General features: G+C 49.0%; 1 protein-coding gene across 1 annotated transcript; it reads left to right on the top strand.

The window, feature by feature from the left end:
* Window positions 1-247: 247 nt before the first annotated feature.
* Window positions 248-22,941, top strand: LOC107122471 (uncharacterized protein K02A2.6-like). The gene is made up of 4 exons (XM_015425574.1): window positions 248-1,545; window positions 1,654-2,123; window positions 2,283-2,987; window positions 22,824-22,941. Exons 1-4 carry the CDS (start codon window positions 478-480, stop codon window positions 22,939-22,941), a joined length of 2,361 nt encoding a protein of 786 aa, XP_015281060.1. The 5' UTR covers window positions 248-477.
* The last annotated feature ends 926 nt before the right edge of the window (window positions 22,942-23,867 follow it).

Genomic DNA, 23,867 nt, shown 5'->3' with positions numbered 1-23,867 from the left:
TACGACGAGGCCGTGGCCGCAGAAGCAGCAGATAAGTCCACAAGGGAGGTCCGCCAGAGGATGGCAGAGCCCAGCGTCCACTCTCAGCGAGACAGCGAGGGCGAAGAAGCGGACGATGACGTCAACGCGGTCCGAGGCAAGCGGACCCCAGCGAAGACTACCAGCGTCAAGCCGTGCTCCGGCTGCGGCGGGAAACACCAGCGCGACTCCTGTTGGGCTCGAGATGTAAACTGCAGAGCGTGTGGGCGGCGTGGACACCTCGCCAGAGTCTGCAGGTCGGCGCAGAAGGACCCTACATCCAACAGCAGGACGGCACAGAAGACCACACCACCCAACGCCCGGGGAAAGCAGCAATCATCAGCACCAGAAGCAAGCTACTCGGTGACAGCATCCCTATCAAGCGCATCGGTCATCAATCGCACCAGTTGCCAGGGCAAGATCACCGTGACCCCACTCCTCGACGGCAGACCGTGCACCATGGAGGTGGACTCCGGATCTTCGGTGACAGTGATCTCTGCAGCATCCTGGCAAGCGTTGTTCCCAACCAGAAGCCGACGGCGGCTCCAGCCTGCGGAGACCCGAGTGTCCGACTTCCAGGGCAACCGAATTCCCCTGGCCGGACGGGACACTGCGGATGTTGAGTATAAGGGGAAATGTGTTAAGCTATCTTTTCTTATTGCCGAGGGAGACCGGGTCAACTTACTAGGGTTGGATTGGTTTGAGCCATTAGGCATTGGTATTTCAGGAGTTAACAAAACGCTTGAGAATAAATGGGATATGATGTATGACCTGTTCCCTGATGTATTTGCAGAGGGTCTGGGGCGGTACAAAGGGCCCCCGGTTGCGTTCGAACTTGATCCATCCGTAAAGCCAATCAGGTTGAAATATCGGAAGGTCCCAATTCCCCTCAGGCCTAGGGTGGAGAAGGAAATTGACAAACTCGTGGAACAGGGAGTTTTGGAGCCTGTTCCTCACAGTAAGTGGGAAACCCCGATTGTAACGCCTGTCAAGCCTGATGGGTCCATACGCTTATGCGCGGATTACAAATGCACCCTTAACAAGGCGTTACAGCAACACTCCTACCCAGTCCCGGTTATAAGCCACATTCTGGCTTCCTTGGGGGGAGGGAAAATTTTTGCCAAATTGGACTTGGCACAGGCATACCAACAGTTGCCTGTCACTCCTGAGGCTGCTGAAGCCCAGACGATTGTCACCCATAGAGGCGCGTTTAAGGTAAATCGCCTGCAGTTCGGGGTAAATGTGGCGCCCGGAATTTTTCAAGGCTTGATGGAGAAACTCTTGAGGGGGGTACCAGGCACGGTGCCCTACTTCGACGACGTATTAATAGCCGGGAAGTCTGAAGAGGAACTAATAGCCCGTGTTAAGGAAGTCTTAAAGCGTTTCCAGGACGCAGGGCTCAGGGTTAAACGGTCTAAGTGCACACTGGGAGTTAACAGTGTGGAGTTCCTGGGATTCCGGATCGATGCAGACGGGGTGCACCCCACGGACGACAAGGTAGCTGCAATCCGGAACGCCCCCAGGCCGGTGAGTAAGAAGGAGCTCCAGGCATTTTTAGGACTCCTCAATTTTTATCATGCGTTTTTACCGCATAAGGCATCGGTGGCTGCCCCTTTGCACATGCTCTTGCATAAGGAGGCTAAATGGAAATGGGGACAGGCTGAGGAACGGGCTTTTGTGGGAGTTAAGGAGCTGTTGACATCTAATGACGTGCTGACGCACTACGATGATCAGAAGCTCCTGGTGTTAGCTGCTGACGCTTCACCTTTTGGAGTAGGCGCAGTTTTGAGCCATTTGATGCCTGATGGGAGCGAAGCGCCTATCGCTTTTTATTCTCGGTCTTTATCTGCGGCAGAGAGGAACTATGCCCAGATAGACAAGGAAGGTCTGGCGTTGGTAGCGGCTGTCAAAAAGTTCCATGATTTTATTTTTGGCAGACGATTTTTGCTGGTCACTGACCACAAGCCGCTACTGGGGATTTTTGCGCCCGATAAGCAGTTGCCAAACATAATGTCCCCACGTATGCTTAGATGGGCGCTCTTTTTGCAGGCGTACGATTATGACCTCGAACACCGGCCTGGGAAGGCAATCGGACATGCGGACGCCCTTAGCCGATGCCCATTGCCCTGTGTGGGATCCGACCCTGCCCCTGCGTGTGAGGTCCTGGCTCTGGATGAGCTCCCCCAGGCACCAGTGTCGTCCAAGGACATTGCGGCACTGACGGCCAAGGACTGCATTCTCTCCCGAGTACTTAACTGGGTGTGGAGGGGGTGGCCGGTTGGGAGCATTGAGCCTGAATTCGCACCTTACAAAAGCCGCCAAAACGAACTCTCGATTTCCAAGGGGTGTCTACTATGGGGCAATAGGGTGGTGGTCCCTGCCCAGCTCAGGAAGAGAGTATTGGAATCCCTGCACGAGGGTCACCCTGGGATGGTGCACACCAAAGCATTGGCCAGAGGGTATGTCTGGTGGCCAGGACTGGACAAGGAAATCGAGGAGTGGGTGCGAGTCTGCTCCAAGTGTCAGCAGGTTAGACCTGATCCCCCACACGCTACACCCCAAGCCTGGGAATCATCTGGGAAACCCTGGGCCAGGTTGCATATAGATTTTGCTGGCCCTCTCCAAGGGCAAATGTTCTTGATTGTCGTAGATGCAATGTCTAAATGGTTAGAAGTTGTACACATGAAGTCGACCACTTCACTAGCCGTAATTCATGCGCTTCGCCGCCTTTTTGCCACACACGGGTTGCCTGACGTCATCGTCAGTGACAACGGGCCTCAATTTGTTTCTGAGGAGTTCAGATACTTCCTCACGAGTAATGGCATCCGCCAAATGACTTCGGCCCCTTTCCATCCGGCGTCTAATGGCCAGGCCGAACGGATGGTAAGAACGGCAAAAGAGGCTTTAGGGAAAATGGACGAAGGGGACTGGAGCCAGAGGCTGGGCTCTTTCCTTTTGCGGCAGCACACCACCCCCTGCAGTGCTACAGGCCGCAGTCCGGCCGAGTTGCTAATGGGGAGGAGGCTTACAACTCGGTTAAACAGGTTGCATCCGGATCTCACTGACGATCATTCCGAGCGTACCGACTCACAACCGAAGGTACGAATGTTTGAAAAAGGGGACAAGGTTCTTGCACGGAATTATGCTAATGGTCACTTATGGCTTCCTGGGGTAATATCCGACTCTGTGGGTACTCGCATGTATGTGGTACAGTTGGCTGACGGTCGAGTATGGCGGCGCCACATAGATCAGCTAAGGAGACGTTGGGCTAAGGACAGCGCTGACTCTCCGACGGCTGAATTCCCTGATGTTGAGTGGAGACCCCCAGAGCAGGCGGTGAGTACCGAAGGGCCCGGTACTGTCCCCGAGTCAGGGCAGACCCCTGTGTGCGGGGCTGAAACCCCAGTAGAGTTTGTGCCTGAACCAGGCTGTAGTGAACCCCACAGTGACTCACAACCTTGTGTGCCCATAGAGCCTGCACCGCTTCGCAGGTCTCAGCGTACGCGGCAGATGCCGACTTATCTAAAAGACTACGAGTGTAATAAAGTATTTTGGAACAGTTGATGTACAACAGCGTGACTTGAATGTATGTAAATAATAAAACAAATGGATGATGACTTAACTTAGGGGGGAGGAATTGTAATGTATTGAAACGATTACATGAATCACCTCATAGGACTCCTATGTTAAGCTTCGAGCCAGACCAGGCTCCTCTGAGCGAACTTCCTATTGGTCGCTTCGTAACAGCGACCAATCAGAACTGTGCCTTTTCCCTGCGAGGGAAAGACTTTCATTGGTCCTTAACTAAGCAATCTCATTGGTTGTTATTTGTAAATAGGCGTGGCTACATTAGCCCGGTTATGTTTAAAAGGAGCATAAGCTCCCACTGTTTTCTGTTCTGGTTTCTTACTGAGTTGAGTGCTTGTTCGTTACTTCCAATAAAGCTGAATCACTTGCTGAATCACTCTAAGAGTCCTTTGTTAGCGCGATCTAACAATAAGCCAGTGTTCATTGTGTGTTCATGTGTCTTTGGTCCTTTCCGCATCTGCCTGCCACTCCAAATTTTCTCAGACCGATTTCCCACAAGCGCTGCTCCACGCTCGCTCTTCCCTTTCGCCCCGATGGTACCTGTCAATTTCACACAAGCTGCTGTGCGGCCACATTTTGCCTCGCAGTTTCACCCAATTTCCTCCGCGTCTACTCAATCCTGTTTTTTGAGGATTGAGTAGACGCGGGGAAAATCGCGCGAAGCTACGGGGCAAAATGCGGCCGTGCAGCAGCTTGTGTGAAATTGACACGTACCATGGGGCAAAAGGGAAGACTGAGCGTGGAGCAGGGCTTGTGGGAAATCGGCCTCAGTGTTCGAGTCAAGGCAATTTAAGTCCAGGGCAAAACAGCATCCAAATAACCCGGGGCAACAGCAGGCCGAAACCGGGCTGACCACTGAAGGGAGGGAATATAATGCAAAATTGGGGGCGGGGGGGGACTGGAATAAAAAGAAGGTTGAATTCGACTTTAGTGCAGAATTGCTTGGAGGGCACCGTGGTGAACATGGATTCAAAGGAGAGCACAGAAAGGATCTAAGTCAAGGCAAAACAGCATCCAAATAAACCGGACTGACCACTGAAGGGAAGTAACGTAATGAAGAATAGGTAAAGGTAAAGGTTCCCTTGCTTGAAAGCCAGTTGAATCCGACTCTAGGGTTGCAGTGCTCATCTCTGTTTCAAAGCCGAAGAGCCAGCGCTGTCCGAAGACGTTTCCGTGGTCATGTGGCCGGCATGACTAACCACCAAGGTGCACGGAACGCTGTTACCTTCCCACCGAAGCGGTACCTATTTATCTACTTGCAATTTCTTGCTTTCGAACTGCTAGGTTGGCAGGAGCTGGGGCCAGAGACGGGAGCTCACTCCATCATGCGGCACCCGGGTCTTGAACTGCTGAACTACTGACCTTCCACAGCCTGCAGTTCAGCGTCTTAACCACTTGAGCCACTGCAGCTCCAATGAAGAATAGGGGGAAAAAACTGGAATAAAAAGAAGATTGAACTCGATTTTAGTGCAGAATGTGTGGGGGGTGGAACCTGGATCAAAAAGAAGGGTGAATTCGACTTTAGTGCAGAATTACTTCGAGAACACCGCGGTGAACATGGATTAAAAGGAGCATGCTGAAAGGGCCTCTGTTTCCCAAGGAGAGCTGTTTTAATGTTGGCATCAAAGTGCCTCTTTGTGTGGGTTTTTTTTTTTAAAACCCAACAACAGATCTAGGCAATGCAGTGAAATGTCAGGGAACTGGGGAGGGTGGGGGAGGGAAGGAAGGACTTATCCCTCTTCCAAGGGACCATGGGAGTGACACTCGGAAAAGCAGGGCTTAATTAAGGATATCTAATATAGTGGCAGGAAAGGAAGGGCATGGCTCATTAACTCGCTGGAATCCTTTGAGGATATCGCTGCCAGGGGAGACAAAGGGGAAGCCAGTGTGGGCACAGCCCGAGGATGTGACAGTCTTGAGTATTCAGCAAGTCAGGAGCTGATACTGAGAAGAGGAATGTTGTTGAGTTGTGGGGGGGGGGGACACATTCACAGCCATGGCTTTTCACACTTGTGAACTTCAAGGGACCCTGTACATGCTGAATTACGTATGGGGGGGGGGACTCCTTTTCATTTCCTGAAACTCTTGTTGGTCTCTAAATGGCTGTTGTTGTTGTTCAGTCGCACAGTCGAGTCCGACTCTTCGCGACCCCGTGGACCACATCACGCCAGGCCCTCCTGTCTTTCATCGTCCTCCGGAGTTTGCTTAATTTCATGTTTGTTGCATCGAGAACACTGTCTAACCATCTCATCCTTTGCCGGCTGCTGGATTCATCAGCCACAGAATCTCAGCACGTTGCAAGAGATTCTAGGGATACGTTCTTGGGCAGCTGCTCAATCCAAGCGGACCGTTGGGCAGATCTAAAAGTCCCATTTGGCTGTGCAATTGCAAGAGAAGGTAGATTGGTGCTTTAGAGAACCTGCCCTGCACTTTTGCACTTATGAATAATATCCACTGTGGCTTACCATCAGTGTTCCCTCTAAGCTGAGTTAGTGTGAGCCAGCTCACAGTTTTTTAGCCTCTGGCTCACGCATTTTTGTCTTAGCTCAGGAAGGATGGGACTCCAGAGCAAACTAATTTATGCAGCAGCCAAAGCTCCTGCTCACAACTTTAATGCCAGTAGCTCACAAAGGAGAATTTTTGCTCACAGGGTTCCATAGCCTAGAGGGAACATTGCTTACCATATGTACAATTTAAGGAAAAAACTCCCAAAAAATTCCATAAGGCACCTTTATGGAACAATTAGCAAACGCTGCAACACATCGACCAACTGATCCATCGACATCCTCCATGAAAACCAACACAAAACGGCAATATTTTTAAATATTTTGTTTTACAAAATTTATATCCCGCCTTTGTGCCCCAACCTGGGCCCGCAAGGCAGCTAACGAATTAAAAGACACAAAATGAAATCACATTTTGAAACCATCAAAACCAACAAAACAACCCCACACTTCCTAATCTCCCTTATATATAAAAGCCGAATGGTGGTGGCACTTCTCTAGAACATTCCACATGCTCCGGAATTAGTCGGCGCCCTGGTGTGTCACTCAGCATCTGTCCCTATCCACTGGCTGCATTGTTTGAGTCTTTTGCCTCTAACATTCTGAACAGTTTTGCTGTTCTGAGGTAAAATGTGTCCAATCTCCAGGTGAGGGCTGGAGATCACTCAGAATTACAACTGCTTTCCAGATGGCAGAGATCAGTTCCCCTGGAGAAAATAGTGGGTTATATGCTGCTGAGGTGGCCCGCGTATGACAGCCAATGTGACGTAGCAGTCAGGCCTTCAGAGCATGGGAGAGGCTGCAGGTGTGTAGGGGGTGGAAAGCTGAAGAGTGAGGGGAAAATAAAGGTAGGTTAATGATTGGCTGGGAAGGAGATAGGGTTGCCAACTCCAGGTGGGAAATTCCTGGAGATGTGAGGGATGGAGCCTGGAGAGGGTGAGATTTCAGGAGGCGTGGGACCTCGGACAGGTACAAAGCCATAGACTCCACCCTCCAAACCAACCATTCCCTTCTGGGGAACCATTGTTGCCAATCTCCAGGTGAGGGCTGGAGATCACTCAAAATTATAACTGTTCTTTAGGTAGCAGAGATCAGTTCCTCTGGAGAAAATGGTGGACTCAGTGTCATTATACCCTGCTGAGGTCACCACAGCAAATTGATACTGAGTGTCCAAGGCCAAGGCACCCGCCCAGAGCCTCTTTCTAGAGGCTGTTGTATTTTTTTCCACAACGGGCCTTTTCCTAGTAAATAATAAAACAATGGTGAGCCACCTTGTAGTTCAGGAATGCTTGACCATTGGCCTTGACTACTTATATATCTATCGCAAGTGGTTCCTCAGCGGAATAGTGTGGAGGGGAGGTATTTGTGAATTTCCTGCATTGAGTGGAGGGTTGAACTAGATGACCCTGGAGGCCCTTCCAACTCTATGATTCTATGATCTTTATGTCTGAATGGGTATTTGAACTTAGGTTTCTCCAGGCCTGTTCTGACAGTAATCACTGTACCACAGTAGCTTTCATTTGACTGGCAACCCACTGAAAAGCTTTCTCCAGTGGTTCCTTGGTTTGAAAACCACAGGTTGACCAGAGATCGTTTCATGGGCTTCAGCAATCATGGTTGGAACTGCCTCCTCCCCACCCTAGATACTGGTTGATGTAATTGGATTTTATGATTCTACGAGTGATAAACGTGTTATGCTTGTAGGAGATATGCTACTAAATTCAGAAAACAATGACTTGTAATCCTGTTTATAGATACCAAAGGATTTAGATGCAGCTCGACAGATGGCAGAAGCCATTTACAAGGCAAATGAATGCAGATAAGCCAGGCGAGGGCAGGATCAGAAGGGAGTGCAAGATCAAAGAGGATGCCATCATTTTGTGCATATGGACTGGTGGTAGGAGGTAGATGCTACTATTCATAAGGAGGTCTCTGACTAGGGGCATTAAAGCGATCCTGAGAGAAACAAACAGCCTGGGCATGAGAAGGCGGCATCTCAACAGGTGGGGTTTGAGCATAATTTAATGTGGGGGTGAAATAAGTAAGGCCTGGCCATCCCGACTGGTTTCAGTGGTCATTTATGTATCAGATTCTGTGCATGGCCCTAGAATGTGGTTCAAAGCATCCGCACAATGGAGCCATGTACAGAGACGGGGGATTTTTCTGCAAACCCAGAGGAACCTCTAGGTTTGTGTGAAAGATTAGACCTGGAAAAAAAGGCAATGGAGACTTAAAAAAAAATCTGCAAAGTTAAAGAAAAAACAAGATCTCGCAACAGTTTATCATGAAATTTCTAGCAAACACCCCCCCCCCCCAAGATGCAGTGGCAGGCCTGGGTGCAGAATGGACTGGCAGAAGGTAGGAGCAATTTTCAGAGCCCCAAGAGGGGGGGAAAGCCGGGCAAGGGTAATAAGCACTGAGTACTAGTAGGGTTTGGATCAGTGTTCCCTCTAAACTGTGTTCGTCTGAGCTAGCTCACAGTTTTTTAGCCTCCAGCTCACACACTTTTGTCTTCGCTATATTATCCTCCTGCTGTTATTGAAATTGACTTGTTTCATTAGGTAAGGACCAAGTATACATCCCTAATTCAGATATACTCCACATATATGCTCCCCATTCTAGTTTGAGAATGTGAATCAGCATTCAGCCTTTGGTACCATGTGGTAAGATGAGCCGTTTGATCCAATGTCATTACTGTTCCCTCCTGGATTTAGTGCACGATCAGACAGCAACATCTGCCTCCTGTTCCCCAGTCATTAGAACCCTGTTCTGACCCATCTTTGAATTGGAGTTATTTTACACCAGGGAAAGTCCAGTCTTTACGGATGTCAGTGCTTTCACCCTGCATTTCCAGATGTATGAACTCCCTTGTTGTGAACTCAAGCTAGTTGGGAGGTGTGAACCTTCCATTCCATCTTCGCCCTTAAAAAATTGTTAGTGATGTGCGCATAAGCGCATAATAACCCTTAGTGACATCTATCCCTGCTTGTACGTCCAAGTCGCTAAGTAGTCTTTCTGGACCACGTGCTCCATGGTTGACGTGCAGCCATGATCTGAATGATGGACCACGGGGCGAGCATGCGGTGAAGCTAGTTCAGGGTGGGATGTGTGATCAAAACATTCAGTTACAAAATAAAATGGTGTAATTAAGAGGCACGGCCTGACAGCACCAAGCCTGTTGTCTGGCTGCAGCCTTGAAGGCTAGAAGTTTGCTTTCCCCCTCCCTTCAAAAAGAAAGCTGAGGTTCTTCTAAATGTGCCCACAAATGCTAAGCCCACAAATCCATGTGTCATTTGGGAACATTCTGATTTCCGGGTCACCCTAAATAATTTTATTGCTATCATCTTGACCTTTTGTATACAATCAGACTCCTTGATTCCATACTGTCCCCCCCAAACAATATATTTCTACATTTTATTACACTCTCGTATAAAAAAGAACACTGAAATACCATTTGTGAAGACCAACCCTTAAAAAAAAGACAGATTGGCTATCGCAGTCAGCCATGACTCCAGTCATGCCAGTCAACCCAACATAATTTATTAATTTATCACCCATTCCTTATGCGATTCAATAAAATTGCTGTCCGGGGTGGAATGGTCTTCCTGTTTAATTATTAATTCTAAAAGTAATTAGGAAACAGACCAATTGCCCGAGCCACTTATAGGAGAAATCTGTTTCCAGCCATTATAATTTGGAATACTGGTCACGCAACCAGCCTGGGGGCTGATTTGCTGATAGGCTCCCTACCGCTTTTGATGTGTTTTAGAGCAGAGGGAGAAGAAACAGGTAACAGAGGAGAGACCACTAGTGTGCGGATGAGAAATCATGGCAGGGATATGCCAAAATAATCACAGAGTCATAGGGCGATACAAAAATAAAGATACCTGCAATGGTTGTCGAAGGCTTTCACGGCCGGAGTTCATTAGTTGCTGTAAACTTTCCAGGTTCTCTGGCCGTGGTCTTGGCATTGTAGGACCTGATGTTTCGCCAGTAGCTGTGACTGGCATCCTCAGAGGTGTAACACAGAAAGATGGCGTACTCTCTGCGTCAAGGTGAGAAGAAAAATGGTAGGCAGGTAATTTATATCTACTCCAGAAGGTGGGGTAGGGCTGAGTCATCATCTTGCAGGAGTTCCCCAGGCTATGAACATGCTAATGGAGGAGCTTTCCTGAGTACGTTCTTTTGTATATGGATTGTTTCCTGAGTTATATTTTTGGCCACTGTGTGACACAGAGTGTGGGACTGGATGGGCCATTGGCCTGAACCAACGTTGGCTTCTCTTATGTTCTTAGGAATGAACAAGATCGGGTTGCCAGGTCCCTCCTGGCCACCAGCAGAGGATGGGGAGGGGGTACGGTTGCCAGCTCCAGGTTGGGATCTTCATGGAGATTTGGGGTTGGAGCCTGGGGAGGACAGAGACCTCAACCGGGTACAACACCATAGAGTCCAGCCTCCAGAGCAGCCATTTTCTCCATGGGAGCTGATCCCTGTAGTCTGGAGATGAGCTGTCATCCCAGGGGATCCCCAGGTGCCCCCCGAGAGTTCATTCCTTCCTTGTAGGCATCCAAGAAGCATTTGCTTGCAAACTGCTGGAAGCTGATTGAGATGAATCCTTTGTTCTGATCCAGCAAAGCTTCTCAGGCTTTCCCTTTACCTAGGCCGTGATTATAAACGAGGTATTCTCTATTGGATGCAATTCTCATATAATTTATGTAAAAATCAAGGTGGTTGTTTTGAACGCCAAACAGTTCCCGGCAAGCCCATCTTGGCCGTCGGATCCCATCCTGTGGATTTTTAAGCTGCTTATAATGTCCATTTCCTCATACACAGCAGAATGGTTAAAAAAGGGGAGAAATGTTACCGAAAGAGAAGGCAATTGTTTTTGTGTAGATTAACTGGCTTCTGATTTGTCCAAAAACGAGGCAGACAAAGAGGGCCAAACCTAATTTGTGATTTGCTTTTAGTTCACATCGAACGTATGTGTTTCGCCATCACGATTGGGATATTCATGGAGAGCAGTGAACTTTTGCTACCACTGAGGACTCTTCTGTTTTGCCTCTGTAGGGTTGCCCGTTCTGAGTTGGGAAGTATCTGGAGATTTGGTGTGTGTGTGTGGAACCTGAGGATAGGGATGCCAAGTCGAAAATCGTCAAGAGCGGGGGACTCCCGTCCGGCGTCCTATGCACCCCCAACGTACCCGGCGTCATAACGTCACTTCCTGGTGAAGCGCACCCCGGGGTGGGGTTCCCCCCGGGCCCCAATCCGCCGGCGGTGGGAAACGGGCCTCTGGGGCGGGGGTTTCCCCGCCCCCCCCGGGGGGACTTGGCAGCCCTACCTGAGGAAGTCAGGGTTTTGGGAGAGGAGGGACATCAGCAGGGTATAATGCCCTGGAGCCCACCTTCCAAAGCACCCATTTTCTTCAGGGGAACTGATCTTGGTAATCTGGAGATCCATTGCAATAGTGGGAGATCATGGCCGCTGCAGCCTGGCAACCTTATATGTAGCATTTAAAAAACAATAACCCCCCCCTCCTACAACCAGTGTTCCCTCTAAGCTGAGTTAGTGTGAGCCAGTATATATATATATACACACATTTATTAATTTTCAAATTCAAATAAACACAAAAAATAAACATAATAACAAGTAATTTACAATCAAACTCTTCACAACATCTCGGGAATATAAATTAGTGAAGTAATAGTTAAGACAACATATCAAATCTCTATGCACATGACTCTTTAACCCCTTACACAAAAGTAATGATATCTCGATATATATTCTGCTTGGTGGGCAGTAATTGGGGAGAGTTTCCAATAACATATTCCGTAAAAGGAAGCCGAATAGAATCTGCAGTCTTATCCATTGCTTAAAATTCCCATATCTTAGTTAAGGTTAAGACAAAGAAAGACATCCTATTCGAGGAGACAACACCACTGTTCCCTCTTGTGTGAGCTAGCTCACAGTTTTTTAGCCTCTGGCTCACACCTTTTTGTTTTAGCTCAGGCAGGAGGGCTCCCGAGCAAACTGATTGTTGCAGCAGCCAAATGGCTCGCTCACAACTTTAATGCCAGTATCTCACAAAGTAGGATTTTTGCTCACGAGACTCCACAGCTTAGAGGGAGCATCGCCCACAGCCATACCTCAGTCATTAGAGTCAATTACAAGCCCCTCAGTCCCCACAGACGGCGAGGGAAGCTGTTTGAATTCTCTTCCTGTCCTCCATCTGTCGGCTTTCTGACATCTCTGTCAGACGCTCAGTCCAGGAACGGGCTCCAGTGGACATTCAGGCTCTGGCAGACAATGAATGGAAGTGGTCCCGCCCCCTTCCCCCCCCCCCCCCAAAAAAAAAATGAAAGTGTGACTCCTTTCCAAGTGACCTCATATGGTTCCTGAGCAATTGATATTTGAACAAAAGGACTGGATTGCGGCCTTCTTAAAATCTCTCCAGATTCTCAGTGGTCTAAAAGAATTGCTCGCAGGACTCTCCGTGATCATATTTCTCTTGATGGGGTGGGCTGTGACATCGCTCACAAGTCATTAATAATACTTATTGTGTCCAAGCTGCTTTCCCTAAGTGCCAGAGACCATTAATATATAGTAGTTCAGTACTCTTTTCAGCTGTAAGACAGGACAGTACTAGTGCTCTCCCCACACTGCTTGGAAACAGGAGGGTTGTGGGGAGGCAGTGTTCTGGGAGAAAATTTTAAAAAGAAAAATAAGGCCTCGTCTACTTACAGGAAGTTCTTCCCACAGAGATCCTGGTGATCTCTAGAGCTACCTGGAAATGACAAAGGGTAGCTTTTGGAATTGCTGGAAACTCTATGGTAAAACCAAAAATTCTGACTATAGAGTTTCTGGTGATTCCTAGAGCGATCCTTTATCACTTCCCAATAGTTCTAGGAATCGCCGGGAACTTTATGGTAACAACTTCCTGTAAGTAGACAAGGCTTTATTTTTCTTTTTCATCCCCCCCCCCCACCCCTATCAGGGGCTTGGCAGCGCTATCCAATATTAGAGTTGATCCACTCAGTGTGTTGAGGTGTGCACAGAGTCAACAACTTTCCCAGTTCACAGCTCAGGTATGTAACCATTGTGCTACACCAGCTGAGAGTCTTAGGAGGCTATACCGAGTGCAGCACTGTGGGAGCTGGGTAGGGTTACCAGCCTCCTGGAATTACAATTAATCTTCAGACTATAGAGATCAGTTTGCTTTGGCTGCTTTGGAGGGTGGACTCTTTGGCCTTATACCCTACTTTGGTCCTTTCTTTCCCCAAGTCCTGTCCTCCCCAACCTCCCTCCCCCCCCCCCCAAAATAGCCAGGTATTTCCTAACCCAGAGTTGGCAACCCTCGAGCAGGGCATTTTGCATGTTTCCCAAAGGCTCATGGGGATGCTTTTGAAAGACTCATCATGACCTAAGTGGTATACAGCAGGACTGGGCTAGCAGAAAGGGGAATGACTGGAGAAGAGAAAGAAGAGAGTTTTTTTTTAAAAAAAAAATAGGGCATGGTTTCCAGTCCTGAAAAACACAAAATGCTTTACATCTGACAACAGCACTACGGATAAGATTAGAATTTCAACAGCCAATCCATATGCAAAAGAACCTCCACAGGAAAGCTCCTCCATTAGCATGTCCACAGCCTGGGGAACTCCTACAAGATAATGACTCAGCCCTACCCCACCTTCCTGAGTAGATATCAGTTACCTGCCTACCATTTTTCTTCTCACCTTGACACAGAGCGTACTCCATCTCTCTGTGCTACACCTCTGAGGGTGCCAGTCACAGCTGCTGGCGAAACGTGAGGTCCTGCAATGCCAAGACTACAGCCAGACAACCTGGAAAATCTACAACAACTAATGATTGGAGAAGAGCTGAATGCATCACTCTTCTGCCCTTCTAAGCTTTCTTGCCCTGTGGAAGGGAACACAAAAGGCATTTAAATGCCCTCTGAGCTGGGTTTTTTTTGATGTCCTTGTTGCCCTGTCCCTTGAAAGGAAGGGCTAGAAGAAGGCTCAGAGCCTCCCCCTTTAAAGACAGACATTCAGATTAACTGAACTATCATTTTACCGCCTCCTTAAAAATTTAAATGTCCCCCGAACAAAAAAAATCCTGGCTACGGTCCTGCATGAGATCACACTAGCCTGGGCCATCCAGGTCAGGGCTTGAAACTTCTAGGCTAATAGGATAAGAGGCAACCAATGTTAGGAGCTGTGGGAGAATTCCCTTGTAAAAAATGTGATCCTGTTTCTGAGAGTTCCCCGAGAAAGTTCCTATCTACGGAGCTGATTCTGAATCAAGTTCAGGGAAATTTGCCTGCAGATCTCAGCCAGTGGGCTTTCGCTCTGCTCTCTGCTCCCAGCCAGGAAATTAGCCTTTTAAGAAATCAAAAGTTGGCAGCCCTACTCACGTATCAGAAAACGTGTGCAATACGAGGATACACAGGGGATCAGGCTGGAGTCAAGGTGAAATGGAAAATCGGCATGGCTGGATGCGAGAAGCAGCTCTCCCACGTTCTGGTGCGAATCCCTTTCCATCCTGCGTCACACGTGTCACTGCGATTAGCATCACGGAATGTTTAAAGGACAAGCCCAGACCTTCCTGGATGGATAGAGAAGGTTGAATTTTATTGCAGTGGCCATAAAAGTGTGCGTGGGGGGTGGGGAGGCAGCCTGGATCAAAAGGTAGAAATGCCAAGGCCTGCACTTGTCTAGACTGTGCTTAGAATAACTGAACTTTTCAACTCTCCCTTGAGTGGCTCGTCTCATTATGCTCCTTGCTACCTGACCTACTTTTTTTTTTTGCGCATATCCCTGAAGATATCATAACATCTCTCTGAATAGCCTCTGACAAAAGCAAACATAATTTTCACAATGCTGAATCAACAGGAACGGCTGAAGAGAGAGCAGCTGGCACAGAATGCCGTAATGTCAAAGTGGGTGATGCGGTTATGAGCATTTGTGCCGTACGAGCAAACCGATGGCACAAAATTTGTGCCATACAAGGACTTGTGTGACATGAGCATTGTGCAATACGAGTGTTCGTGTGGTACGAGCATTTGCATGGTACGAGTGTTCGTGTGATACGAGTGTTCATTTGATGCCAGTGTTTGTGTGATTTGAGCATGCATGTGATACAGGTTTTGGTGTGATACCAGCATTCATGTGATGTAAGCATTTCTGTGATACAAGAATTTATACAATAGGAGCATTTATGCAATATGAGTTTTTGTTTGAGACAAACATTTGCATGATATGCATTCACGTGACACAGGTTGTTGTGATACAAGCATTCGTGTGATATAAGCATTCATGTGATACAGGTGTTGGTGTGATATGAACATTTGTGTGATATGAGTATACATGTGATACAAGCATTCGTGTGATACGAGCATTCGTGTGATACAAGTGTTTGTGTGTGATATAAGCATTTGTGTGACACAAATGTCCATACAATAGAAGCATTTGTGCAATTTGAGTTTTTGTGTGATATAAACCTTTGCATGATATGAGCATCCATGTGATACAAGTGCTCGTGTGATACGAGCATTCGTGTGATACAAGCATTCATGTGATACAGGCAATGGTGTGATATGAGCACTGGCGTGATACAAGTGCTGGTGTGATATGGGCGTTGGTGCGATATGAGTGATTGTGGCCTCGTTCACATGGGGAATTTGCTGCGGGAGAGCCACGAGTGGATGGCGGATTTTCCGGCTGTGATCACACCACAACATCTGGGAAGTGGAGCACACCCGTGGCAAACCCGTGGCATGCCGCCGAAAATGCGCTATTACAAAATACTTCAACGAAGGTGGTAGCAAACGGTTTGCCACAGGCTGCCTCCAGACTCCCTTGGTGTGATCACGCCGGCGCGGCTTTTCCCTCCGGCTATCTGCGTTGCAGCGCACACGCCGAGGGCCGGAACTGTGGGTTGCTGCCGACGTGTCTGATCACATTGTCGCGTGGCTACTTGCAGCGCCGCAAATAGCCACGCCTCCCCCCGCATTTTCCGGCCCGTGTGACCGGGGCCCGTGTAATACAAGTATGTATGGCCCCTTCCAACTCTGTATGCCTCTTTCCAACTCAGTGATTCTAAATATTCATGCAATAATGCTTTAATTGTTATTTTTAAGTTGCCTTGAGGCAAGAGGAAAGGCAGGGTATATATATTTTACAAAAATAAGATAAACAAATATCTTCACTAGCGGGATACCCAGCGAAGTTGGGGAATCTGTATAGAGGTGCGTGGATCTCTACATAAGATGTGGCGAGTGTGTGTGTGTGTGGGAGGGGGGTTCCACAGCTCACAACCTAGAAGAATGTGCCACTTAGGTCTAAATCTCAGGTGGGTGCTAACCCAGGTTTGGGCTGTACCACTTTAGACACACAAAAATACCCCCTCCAAATATCCCTTCACATGGGAGACTAGCATGCCAGGAAGACAGAGGTAGGCGAGAACTCTTCTTCCCAATAAGCTCGTTAGGAATTGATTTTTATTTTTATGGAAGAGCATTGAGTCATGGGGGCCCGAGTCAAGGAAAACTAGGTTTCTGTTGCCCACCCAGGAAACAGATAGGCTGATTGTGTAATATTTTGATATCTGCAGCCTGCTATTAGAACTAAGAATTTTCAAATAGAGGAAAGGGTGAAGGGAACAGGTTGTTCTACTGGATGCTGTGTGGTCATGGCCATTAATTCTCCACTGAGAGTAAGAAAACCTTATCTTTGCTTGTGATTTTTCTAGGTGGTGGTTCATTTGGGGGAGGGAGATATCTCCCAGGTCCCCCAAACTGCAATCTGTTACCTTACTAGCACTCTCAGACTTTTGAAGATACTTCACCTACCCAATTACAAATATGCTGTAGAATTTTGAACAATACTGTACCCTGTACAATATTTATTTATTTTATCTCATTTATACCCTGCCCTCCCCGCACGCGGGCTCAGGGCAGCTTACAAAACACAAAAATGGGGGGCAGAGACGGGTGGCAGGGGACCCCCGCCTCCATCGGGGGTGGGGGTGGTCTTGCAACCCTACTGTATAGAGACCTTCCAATTTCTAGGGGTTTCAAAAGCTCTTCCACAAGATGCAAAGGGGATTGGGGAACGCCACATTTTAGCTTGGCAAATGATGGACGGTCCAACCATTCTCTTCACTGTGTGGACAAGAGGAAGACAAGCTGCCTTTATTTTTGGGCAGGAACGCACAGGAACGGAGTTCCGCCTGGCTCCTGAGTTGGCCACGCCCAGCAGGAACTCATTAGCATAATAGGCCACACCCAACAGCAGACACTCATTAGGATTGGCTACAGTAGGGGTGTGTGGCCTAACATGCAAAGAAGTTCCTGCTACAAAAAAAGCTCTGGGTTTTGACAACAAACAAGGTAAACAGAATAAGAAGCAAAAGGTTGGTGTGGCTGGATGACCACCCTTCTGGTAACATGTGAGTACGGCCTAATATGCTAATGAGTGGTGCTGTCAGGGGTGTGGCCCAATATGCTAATGAGTTTCTGCTATTGGGTGTGGCCTATTATGCTAATGAGTTCCTGCTGGGCTTTTTCTACAAAAAAAGCCCTGTGTGAGACACAACAGTTTTGGGGAAAGAGGGACTCAGTTTTAGTCCCCCCTCCCCAAGAAAAATCTCCATGGCACAAATTTGTACTCATTCCCCCCACCCCGTGCCAGAATGACATCAAAGGGATGCAGGATCGATGTGGGCGTAGCTGGCACTCCATCAACAGAAGACGAATAGTTTAATTCCACCTCTGTTGAAGTCTCAACTCCATCACCCATGATTTGCCAGCCAGGTGGCACGTATGTGAAAGAAAGGTGGAAATCGTACTATAGCTTAAAACAAAATAATCCAGGAACAATTCATAGCAATTATGGACAGAAAGCAGTTGGAATAAAGATGGTGCGTGCGAGGCGGCGGGGGGGGGGGGGAAAGATATCTTTCTTTGATCCAGTCCTATGTGAAATTAATGCACAAAGGTCTTTTCTGATATCTAGCCTTACAGCTGAGTGTCCATTCCTCATTCTCCCCTTCTCCCAACATGTTGGGAGAACCTTGATCGGTTATTCCTAGCAAACAGCCGTCACACATGGTTCCAGTTTGGTGTCGTTGTTAAGTGTGCGGACTCTAATCTGGGAGAACCGGGTTTGATTCCCCAGTCCTCCACTTGCAGCTGCTGGATGACCTTGGGCAAGCCATAGTTCTGTCAGAGCTGTTCTTAAAAATGAGCAGCTTCTATCAGAGCTCTCTCAGCCCCACCTGCCTCACAGGGTGTCCGTTGTGGGGAGGGGAAGGAAAAGGAGATTGTAAGCCACTCTGAGACTCCTTCGGGAAGTGAAGGGCGGGGTATAAATCCAATCTCTCCTCCTCCTACTCCTCCTCCTCCTCCTCCTCTTTCCCCCCCAGTTCAGATTGGGGGGAGGGCACAGGGAGACCAGCCCTGAGAATCTGAATCCCAACCACCCCTGTGTGTGTATGTGTGTAAAGAGCCCTCAAGTCGCAGCTGACTTATGGCAACCCCCACAGGGTTTTCAAGGCCAGAGACGAACAGAGGTGGTTTGCCATTGCCTGCCGCTGCACAGTGACCCTGGGCGTCCTTGGGTCTGAGATCTGATGAAATCTGGCTAGCCTGGGCCATCCAGGTCAGGCCTGACCAACCGCCTTGGCCACTTTATAAATTGGAGAAGAGGGAGAGGGAACAGGCAGAGGAGATGTCAGTTTGGTGCAGTGGTTAAGTGCGTGGACTCTAATCTGGGAGAACCAGGTTTGGTTCCCCACTCCTTCACATGCAGCCGCTGGTGTGACCTTCGGTCAGTCATAAGTTCTTTCAGAGCTGTTCTCTCAAGGGCAGTTCTCGAGAGAGCTCTCTCAGCCCCACCTACCTCACAGGGTGTCTGTTGTGGGTAGGGTTGCCAAATGTTTTTTGGCCGGGAGCGGGGGGCTCCCGGCCGGCGTCTTAGGCGTGCGTGCACGCGTCACCCAGAAGTGACGTCGCACGTTGGGGGTGGGGCCACGCCATTTGAGGGGAAAACTCTTTGTTTTCCCCTCAAATGGCGTGGCCCCGCCCCCAGCGTGCGACGTCACGTCCGGGTGACGCGCACATGGGGGGGTGGGGTTTCCCCCGGGCCCCGATTCCGCGGGAGCGGGAATTGAAGCTCGAAAGCGGGGGGGGGGGAATTCCGCCCCCCGGGGGCATTTGGCAGCCCTGGTTGTGGGGAAGGGAAGGGAAAGGAGATTGTAAACCACTCTGAGATTCCTTCAGGTAGTGAAGGGCGGGGTATAAATCCAATTTCTTCCTCCTCCTCGTCCTTTCCCCCCTTCCCAGGCCTATTTTTCTAAACATCAGCATGGCACAACCAAAGGACTAGGTGGCAGAGTGAGCAGAGGGAATGGTCATGCGTTCGGCATAAGAACAGCCACCTTCCATCCACCCGGGCTTTCCTTTTCTGACCTCAAGGTGACCCTACTTATGCAAAAGATACTTAGGAACCCATAAGGCGTGAGTCAGCTCCGCTGGAATCTACGGTCAGATCTGATGTGGTTTCTTCCGGCTTCAACAGACGTGGAGGTTAATGAAGTCACTGAAAACAACAATTACCTGACCTGTTATGTCCTGGAAAACAAAGCATCGGCCTGCAAGGCTTTGGCGTACCTGGGGACCCGTCTCTGGACCTGATGACCCTTCCCAATTAAACCCCTTTCACTCTGATTGACTGACTTGCGGGTGGCATTTCTGCTTTCAGGATGTTTCCGGTCGCCTTTTAGTCTCATCTTGCAAAACAGTCCACCCCTGTAGCCCTCCTCAACATTGGACCAAAGTAAATAAACACATATAGGTACGTTCAGAGGACAGCCCTCTGTTGATCTGCAGTAGAACAGCTAGATTCAAAGCTGCTTAAAGAAAACAGTTCAGTTTACGAAAGAAGAAATAAACTCTGATAGAACAGAGGAGAGGGAGAGAGGCTTAACTAACTGACTAACTGCTGTGGAAGACGGGAACGAAGGGGAGGGGGGATGGCTCAGTTGGAGCAGGAAGTCTCCAAAGAGCCAATCTGGAGACAGGAAGGACAGAATTTGACACTGTGGGAAGTCCCACATCCAGCGATGGGAACTAGCAGTGCTTCAGCTGTCCTCTGCAGGTTGTTCTTCTGATCATCTTCAACTAGGTGTGCTATAGACCTGGTATATTCCAACATATTGGACTTAAATCTAAATACACACACACACACACACACAGGTTATCTTCATAGACTACATTAGTGATTCGATGAACTACACTCTCATGCATGAATACTGCAATATACGTGCCGCCAAAACAGTTGGTCGCTTTCACTTCCCAAATTAATCTCTTCCTCTTGTATCTTTGCCCTTTTGTTCCCTGTACTGTGTGTCCTTTACATAAAGTGATTTTCACACTTCCTCTCCTTAGGGGGACATTTCCACATTTATCTCTGACAGCACTGGTGGGAGGTGCCGTCGAGTCGCAGCCAACCGATGGAGACCCCCCCGTAGGGTTTTCAAGGCAAGAGACGGACAGCGGTGGTTTGCCATGGCCTGCCTCTGAGTAAAAGGTAAAGGTTCCCTCGCTCGAAAGCCAGTCGAGTCCGACTCTAGGGTTGCGGCGCTCATCTCCGTTTCAAAGCTGAAGAGCCAGCGCTGTCCGAAGACGTTTCCGTGGTCATGTGGCCGGCATGACTAAACACCAAGGCGCACGGAACGCTGTTACCTTCCCACTAAAGTGGTACCTATTTATCTACTTGCCATTTCTTGCTTTCAAACTGCTAGGTTGGCAGGAGCTGGAACTAGAGACGGGAGCTCACTCCGTCATGCGGCACACCCGGGTCTCGAACTGCTGAACTACCGCCCTTCCACAGCCTGCAGTTCAGCGTCTTAACCACTTGAGCCACCGCAGGTCTGAGTAGCAGGATCTAAATCTAGCCTGCCTCTGTGTAGCAGCCCTGGACTTCCTTGGTGGTCTCCCAGCTGAGTCCTAATCCCGCTCAGCTTCTGAGATCTGATGAGATCGGGCCAGCCTGGGACAACCAGAGCGTGGCTGTGCATTACAGCACAGTGTATTGCCGTTATGGCACTGCTCTGTGTTTAAGAGTCTCCTGGGGCACGGTGAAGGACCCGCTTGCTGGTGAAGGATCCCGCAAAAACTGAGAACACATCAAACGCATGGGTTGGGGCACTTGTGTGACTTGTAAAGCCTGCTTGATTGCGAGCCAGTGTGAAGCTGCCATTTTTTGGAAGGACTTGCTGCTGTCAACCATGCCTTAGTTGCCATGGAGATGAGAACAAGAATGTCTACTTTCGTTTCTGGCCGCAGTACTGTTACCTGTACCATGTAACCTTGAGACCTAACTGTGTCTGGTATCCTCTTTCCCCGAGAACTGCTTACTGTTATTCCAGCGGGCTTTCTAGCTTAGGTGCGATTGGCCAAGAGCCATCAATGACCTGTTTAAGTTTAGTATAATTGCTTGCTTCATGCGCTTGTCCTCAGTTCTAACAAAGAATCGTTAAGAGTCTGGATCCTATCAATGTCTCAATAAACTTTAATTCTCCTGATTGACTTTTATTGGGAACTGATTTCTCCGGGGGCTCTGACAGCTGCTAGTGTGTAGAGAAGGGTGGCACCACATCTCCTGCTTCTCTTCGCATGGACATTGACAGGAGCAGCAGGCTAGCAAGGCCAGGGCACTCTGCGTTAAAGTGAATTCCTTCTTAGAACAGGTGGGTTCAGAGACTCTAGCTCCTCCTCTTTCTGACACGTGAGAAATTCTTGGAGATTTGAGGGCAGAGCCAGAGGAAAGCAGAATTTGGGGAGGAGAGGGAGAAGAGTGTGAATATGGTTCCATAGAGTCTACCTGCCATTTTCTCCGGGGGAGCTGATCTCTGTTGCCTGGAGATCAGTTGTAATTCTGGGAGATCTCCAGCTACCACCTGGAGGTTGGCAATCCTAACTGTCCTTGCTCCCCTTTCAGGTAAGTAACTGCCCTCGCTCCCCTCGCAACCCTAACTGCCCTCGCTCCCCTTTCAGGTAAGTAACTGCCCTCACTCCCCTCGCAACCTTAACTGCCCTTGCTCCCCTTTCAGGTAAGTAACTGCCCTCACTCCCCTCGCAACCCTAACTGCCCTTGCTCTCCTTTCAGGTAAGTAACTGCCCTCACTCCCCTCGCAACCCTAACTGCCCTTGCTCTCCTTTCAGGTAAGTAACTGCCCTCACTCCCCTTGCAACCCTAACTGCCCTCGCTCCCCTTTCAGGTAAGTAACTGCCCTCACTCCCCTCGCAACCCTAACTGCCCTTGCTCCCCTTTCAGGTAGGTAACTGCCCTCACTCCCCTTGCAACCCTAACTGGCCTCACTCCCCTTTCAGGTAAGTAACTGCCTTCGCTCCCCTCGCAACTCTAACTGCCCTCGCCCCCCTTTCAGGTAGGTAACTGCCCTTGCTTCCCTTGCAGCCCTAACTGCCCTCGCTCCCCTTTCAGGTAAATAACTGCCCTCACTCCCCTCGCAACCCTAACTACCCTCGCTCCCCTTTCAAGTAAGTAATATGAGGCGACCACAGCTTCTCTCTCAGGGAGCCCTTTTGCAAAACCACTCAGGATACCCCTTTGATGCCTGGATTCTCATCTTTTTTTCGCACAGACCCCGCCTTCTCCTTCACTATTTCTTCCCGCCCTTCTCTCCTCACCCCAGACGGCAGCTCAAGAATCTGAAGCCACGCACTATGCCAGGGTGCCTCACGAGGTGGCTCAGTGTTGTTCCGATTCATTATTCACGCCAGCCGTCCAAGTTCAGCAAAGCCGATTCCTAGCCTGACAAATTAGCTACCGGTGCGTTTCATAAGTAATTTATCACGGAGACTTGTTAAAGGCGGCCTGGTTTTGCATATGAGAACACTGACGTTGGGTAGCGAGGGCCCTCATTTGACTAATGGCATTGGTCTGCGCATAGGCATGCTTGTGAGAGATGTGTCTGCCTGTGGAAGGCCTCTGGGTCTGCGACTTGAAGACTGCATCCTATATGATTTGCGAGCATGGATACGAAGCCCCAGTGAAGCACATGTTGCTCTATTTATGCTTCTCTGTCCCCTGTTATCCCTCATTTTCACTCTTCTCCTGCCTTTTGTTGTCTCCCCATGGACACGTGATACAGGATATGTTACCCCAGGCGATCTTAGGGTTTGCCCAGGTCAGATCTATGTTCAGGAAGCAATTTTTCTCCAGTCCAGTTTGGCTGGGGATCCTGGAGGGTTTTTTTTTGTTTTTTTTTGCTATTTTCTGGGCATGGAGCAGGGATCACTGGGGGTGTGGGTGGGAGGCAGTGTTCCCTCTAAGCTGAGTTAGTGTGAGCTAGCGCACAGTTTTTTAGCTTCTGGCGCACACATTTTTGTCTCAGCTCAGGAAGGAGGGCTCCAGAGCAAACTAATTTATGCAGTAGATAAATCACTCAGTCACAACTTTAAAACCAGTAGCTCACAAAGTAGAAGTTTTGCTCACAGGACTCCACAGCTTAGAGGGAACATTGGTGGGAGGTATTTGTGAATTTCCTGCATTGTGCAGGGGGGTTGAACTAGATGACCCTGGAGGTCACTTCCAGCTCTATGATTCTATATAGTGTTGCCAACCTCCAGGTGAGGCCTGGAGACCTCTCGCTTTTACAACTCACCTCCAGACTGCAGAGACCAGCGCCCCTGCAGAAAATGGCTGCTTTGGAGGGTGGACTCTGTGGCCTTGCACC

This window comes from Gekko japonicus, unplaced genomic scaffold, assembly GCF_001447785.1.
Source record: "Gekko japonicus isolate JY-2015 unplaced genomic scaffold, Gekko_japonicus_V1.1 scaffold858, whole genome shotgun sequence".
In the NCBI taxonomy this organism is placed as follows: domain Eukaryota; kingdom Metazoa; phylum Chordata; class Lepidosauria; order Squamata; family Gekkonidae; genus Gekko; species Gekko japonicus.
This window is presented reverse-complemented; position numbering and strand designations above follow the sequence as displayed.